Here is a 5,255-nt window from a genome sequence, read left to right on the forward strand (position 1 = left end):
CAAATAGCTCTTTTTGTGCGTGGCCCACAAGCCCTGCATCGAGAATAAATTTAACGAAGAACCTTCTTCCCCTCCCTTATTAAGTGGGAGTCACCCAAATTAACCCGCAATCTGGGTAGCCTACAATCTGTCCGAGTCTACAGATTGGAAGATTGCGGGAACGCCTGCGTCCTACAGTCATAGGAGGCTCTCCTTTCGGCACATGCGCACTAGCCGGTAAAGAGTCTCCTTGGTTGGGGGGAGTGGAGAGGAACCTTGATTTTCTTGCGTCGCGCTCCGGTTCAGTCTCTTCGATTCAGAGCATGGCGGCTGCATACAGACTCGTCTTGGTTCGGCACGGGGAGAGCGCCTGGAACCTAGAGAATCGGTTCAGTGGCTGGTACGATGCGGATTTGAGCCCAGCCGGGCAGGAAGAAGCGCGGCGCGGCGGCGAAGCGCTGAGAGGTGAAGATGCGGGAGGAAGCGGGCAGGATGGAGGGAGCGACGGGGACGTTGATGCTGGGTTGCCGGGGCCGCGACTCTGCTCATTTTTTCACTCCGAGAAAATTGGGACGGGAGGTGGGGGGGGAGAGTAACGGAGGGACTGATTATTCTGAAATTGGTTGGGTAGGTGGACTGTTTATAAAGGTCATAAATGCAGCTTGTAATAATGGGGGATGGGGAAGTCTTTTGACTTCAACCACCTGATGTGGATTTAAAAAAAAAACCCTCTCCGCGGGGTCAGTGTTTCGGGCCAAGCTTTTGCCTTGGAAGGTAATTCATACTCCCATCCGTGTGTCCCCAGTGTCATTGAATTAGATGCAAATTGGGAGAGGGGGTTGCGTAAAATTGGCTCGCAAAGGCAAAGATGCTCCCTTCGCCCACGCTAAGAGTGGCAAATGGGAGACCGAAGTAGTTTGGGGTGGACATTTTAGTGAAAATGGTCCCGGGGCGCCGGCAGGTTCTGTTGCGACTGCCGGAACTTGCTTAGAGGACAAAAGACCGAGATTTTTGCCTGGGCACGTGCAAGCAGCCTCGTCCTTCTTGGCGGAGAAACACGAGAGATGGCCTTCCTGCCGGAGGCGAAAGGGAGGAGTCTCTCAGTAGCCAGATCCCGGTCCTTTTCCCTTTCCGAGTTCAGTCGTTCCGGCAAGCCCTTTGCCAAGCATCGAGCCCTTTGGTGGTTTTGCTATGACATTCAACTCCAGGATAACACAAGAAACCGTTCTGATTGTAAAAAAAAAAAGGCCCTATTCGGCATTAAAAAAAGGGGGAGGTTTTAATTTGAGTAGGTGGCCGCTGTTCTTTTTTTAAGAGTCCCTCTCCTTCCCAAGCTGTGCATGTTTGGCAGTCTCCTTGAGTTACCATATTTTTCCATCTGCCGGTGAGGGCACAATGTTATCTTACTTATTTCCAAGGAAAGCATCCAACTCTGAAACTGTCTAGATGCATTGGCAATTGGGTGATAATTTGTTAAGGAAATATAGTAGAAGCTGAGTCATTCAGTACTGCAACAGAGAAAGGAGAGTTTCTGCCCAATGCAGGAAGTGGGGGAGGGCAGGAAATACTTAAGAGCTGCACCTCTGAGGTTCAAGAAACAGCCTAATCCTGCTCTTTAGTTTACTTACCTTAAGGCCTGAAAGAGAGCCCCAATCCTCAGAGGATGAAGACAACTTTATGCATTATTCATAGCTGTGGAATCTCTCCAAAGTTTCATCTGATTTCTCCAGCCAATTATAAAATCTGTAGAAAGTTTTTGTTAATGCATTAAAAATGTGAATATTAAAATTATACTTTTAATTTATTGATGGACTTGAGAATCTACCTGAATAGAATGTAAATTGTAAGTTTGCCTTTTTCCCAAGAATACTTTTTAAAGCAAGATTATTTGAAATCAGTGTTATAGTATCCAAGGAATAAAAAGTTCATTCAACAGTTCTAATATTTGTTGATGTGTGCATGTTTTATTGTATTAACAAGTTATTTTTAAAAATTACTCCTTTCATTTTTAGGAGATTTTGGCAAGTATTATTCATGCTTGTATGTCTTCATTCATTCTTCTGTGTTGCACAACTGTTGCTTTCTTCCCTATGGCATTAGTTTGCATAATTGCACTATCAAATTTTGTGCACTCTAGAGCAATTGGAAACAAGGGAGCACAAGGCAATTATGAAGATCTGATAAATACTGTTAAAGCCGCCTCTCTCCCAATATATTTAATTATAGCACATTAGCATCATCTTTTGTTGTGAGACTTTTTATTTTCCTTTATCTTTTGCAAAATTATTTAATTTTCATACAGGGAAAGTTTAGTCTCATGCTACATCACCAGAAGGGCAACTATAGTGATTATAATGAGAAAATATATAATACACACACACTTTTTTCTTTGCTGGAAGGGCAGTTCAGATTGTGAGAACCCTTTCCTTCACAGACTACGACTGGGTTGGAGAATGCCAGATGGATGTCCTTTCAAAGAGAGCTGCTGGCAGGACCAGGGTATGAGGCTCCAGAGTACTTCTAAGAGAGGATATTTTAATCCTCTATCCCTGTGCCCATTCATCTCCTGCATTGAAATAATTTATCAGTGCTCATTTTACATATAATGAAAAATTATTAATGGACAAATGTTTGGGGTACTTCAGAACTGCAGATTAAATGAGTCAAGATGGATTAACTGTATGTCAGCAATAATTGTGGTAAAGATAAATGAGTTACAGTATTCTTTCTGGGTTCTTCCAGATGCTAAATATGAGTTTGACATCTGCTTCACATCTGTGCAGAAGAGGGCCATCCGGACCCTCTGGACTGTGCTGGATATTCTTGACCAAATGTGGTTACCAGTAGTGAGGACCTGGCGTCTTAATGAAAGGCATTATGGTGGTCTAACAGGCCTTAACAAGGCTGAGACAGCTGCTAAACATGGTGAAGCCCAGGTCAAGATATGGAGGCGTTCCTTTGACATCCCTCCACCTCCAATGGAGCCCGATCACCCTTTCTATAGTACCATTAGCAAGGTAAGATGAAGTACTAATCTATTAATCTGATGAAGATGGCTGTTTCTTTGAGATTATTTTAAAGTAATTGTCATGTTGGGATTAGAATATAATTACTGTGTAATTTCATTTGCTTTTTGCTTTGTTGATTTCTGACTCAAACAATAGTTCACTTTTATCTCGTTTGGCCTCTATTCATACAATATTCTCACTGGCCCACTGTTTTGGGTAGCCATGTGGGATATGATTACATTGCTGTGGTTTTTTGAGCAGAATTTTAGAATGCAAGTTGCTTTCATGCAATTAATCATTGACATTGATCTTTCATGAATGTTTGTATTCTATGGATGGGAACAGTCAAGGCTATTAAACTGGCAGAATTTTCCACCTATGCAATATTTGTTAATGAATTAAGAAATAGAGCATTGGCCTCATACCATTTTAAACTGTAATAGGTTTTCATGTACTGTGGTAATATAATTAATGTAGGATAAATATTTTAAATATTTAAAGACTAGTTCACCAGGAAGCTACATAGTACAGTTAAACTGTGACTAGAGCTACTAAAGAGGCAACCAATTCAGATAAGTTTAGGTATGAATCCAATAATGAGTGAATGATACTGAAGGCAGTTTTTCAGTGGTTGAAGATGGTATAAAGTTAAGGTGTTATTTAATGTTATACAACTTCATAGACATCTTAAAATTATTTATTGCCTAACGTATGGCTTGCAATATTTATTAAGTCACAGTAGCACAGATCTAAAAATGTCATTGAGCAGGAATTACAAAAAAATTACAATAGCCTATACAAGCACTTAAGTACCTAACGTGTCAAGCGAGCAAGTAGCTTCAGGCACAATTTTTATAAAGCATTTTTTGAAATGAAGTACAGCAGTCTATAACAAGTCTTGAGACAACACTAATCAATCACTGCCTTTCCTTCTCTAGGATCGCCGCTATGCTGACCTTACTGAAGATCAGCTACCTACATGTGAGAGTTTGAAAGATACTATTGCCCGGGCACTGCCTTTCTGGAATGAAGAAATTGTTCCTCAGATCAAGGAAGGCAAGCGAGTGCTCATTGCAGCCCATGGTAACAGTCTCCGAGGCATTGTGAAACATCTAGAAGGTGAGTATTCGGTTTGTAACTTGGGAACAAAAACTGATTTAAGCCTGACTCAATCTAAAAAGTTAATTGAAGTTCTCTGGCAATTGGTCCTGAATGGGATAATACAATCAAGCTTTTTATCTTGTCATCTATTTTCATGTGTATGTTATTCTTTGCAGGAATGTCTGAGGCAGCAATCATGGAACTCAATCTGCCCACTGGAATACCAATAGTCTATGAGCTGGACAAAAATTTGAAGCCTATCAAGCCAATGCAATTCCTGGGAGATGAGGAAACTGTCCGCAAAGCTATGGAAGCTGTGGCAGCTCAGGGCAAAGTTAAGAAATGAGGGCAGGCAAAGTAATCAGTAGTATAACCCCTTTCCCCTTCCTAGCAAATGCCTCAAGGGACAGGGCTGAAGAGCCAGAGATGGTGAAGCTTATGAGGGCCATGGCTTATTCTTCAACATTCACATTTCTCCAGCAGGATCTGGCTAGATATTTTAGAGGTGTGGACCATAGATCAGCAGGGTTACTGACAGAAACAAATCCCAAAGCAATGAAATTCAGTGCTGCTGAAGTGACGTGACCAAGGTTTTCTCAAGGGAACCTTTGCTGTCTTTATGCGAGAACTCCAGTTAGTCAAGTATCGCTTCATTTGGTTTTGCCATTCAGGATGGTTGCAAGGACCATTTTTAATTGTTTTTTTTTTTTAAGTTTTTGCATAAGCAGCACGCCATTTCATTTAAGCTAGATAAAAAGCCAATTCTTATTTCATTGCCTTCTGAATGTAGGAAGGGTGAGACTAGAAGGACTAGCTCCCACTCTGGAATTTCCACCTGTGATCCAATAACTTTGTGTAGTGCCAGTAAACCCTGATACTGTGTATCATCATGTTGCTTTTCTACCCCATAGTCTGTGATTGTCTCTGCCTTATGGATGGCAGATTTACACTAGAGCTAATTTCACTGTACAATGGCTGAATTTGCCCTAGTCTCAGTAAAATAAAGGAATTATGTGCAATAGGTGCTGTGTCTGTATTACTTACAAAAGTGGCTTATTAATATAGCATTAAGAAATATGTAACTATTCCAGTGAATAACATCATTCAAGTTGCCAATTTTAGGTGAAACAAATCTTGTGTGTGAGTGAGATACTGAAACCAGGAGTA

The 5,255-nt window shown here is 41.3% G+C and overlaps 1 protein-coding gene across 1 annotated transcript; it reads left to right on the plus strand.

The window, feature by feature from the left end:
• Nucleotides 1-212: 212 nt before the first annotated feature.
• On the plus strand, nucleotides 213-5,109 carry PGAM1 (phosphoglycerate mutase 1). Its single transcript, XM_058187238.1, has 4 exons — nucleotides 213-444; nucleotides 2,722-2,996; nucleotides 3,926-4,106; nucleotides 4,265-5,109. The coding sequence occupies exons 1-4, from the start codon at nucleotides 303-305 to the stop codon at nucleotides 4,432-4,434; spliced, it is 768 nt and encodes a 255-aa protein (XP_058043221.1). The 5' UTR covers nucleotides 213-302; the 3' UTR covers nucleotides 4,435-5,109.
• The last annotated feature ends 146 nt before the right edge of the window (nucleotides 5,110-5,255 follow it).

The sequence above is a fragment of the Ahaetulla prasina genome, chromosome 6 (assembly GCF_028640845.1).
Source record: "Ahaetulla prasina isolate Xishuangbanna chromosome 6, ASM2864084v1, whole genome shotgun sequence".
Lineage (NCBI taxonomy): Eukaryota > Metazoa > Chordata > Lepidosauria > Squamata > Colubridae > Ahaetulla > Ahaetulla prasina.

Bases quoted from the DNA above. Each gene is read 5' to 3' on its own strand.
- PGAM1 (XM_058187238.1), top strand. From the start codon at position 303: ATGGCGGCTGCATACAGACTCGTCTTGGTTCGGCACGGGGAGAGCGCC. The intron at 445-2,721 runs GTGAAGATGCGG...GGGTTCTTCCAG, and splicing joins CGGCGGCGAAGCGCTGAGAG to ATGCTAAATATGAGTTTGAC. The intron at 2,997-3,925 runs GTAAGATGAAGT...TTCCTTCTCTAG, and splicing joins TCTATAGTACCATTAGCAAG to GATCGCCGCTATGCTGACCT.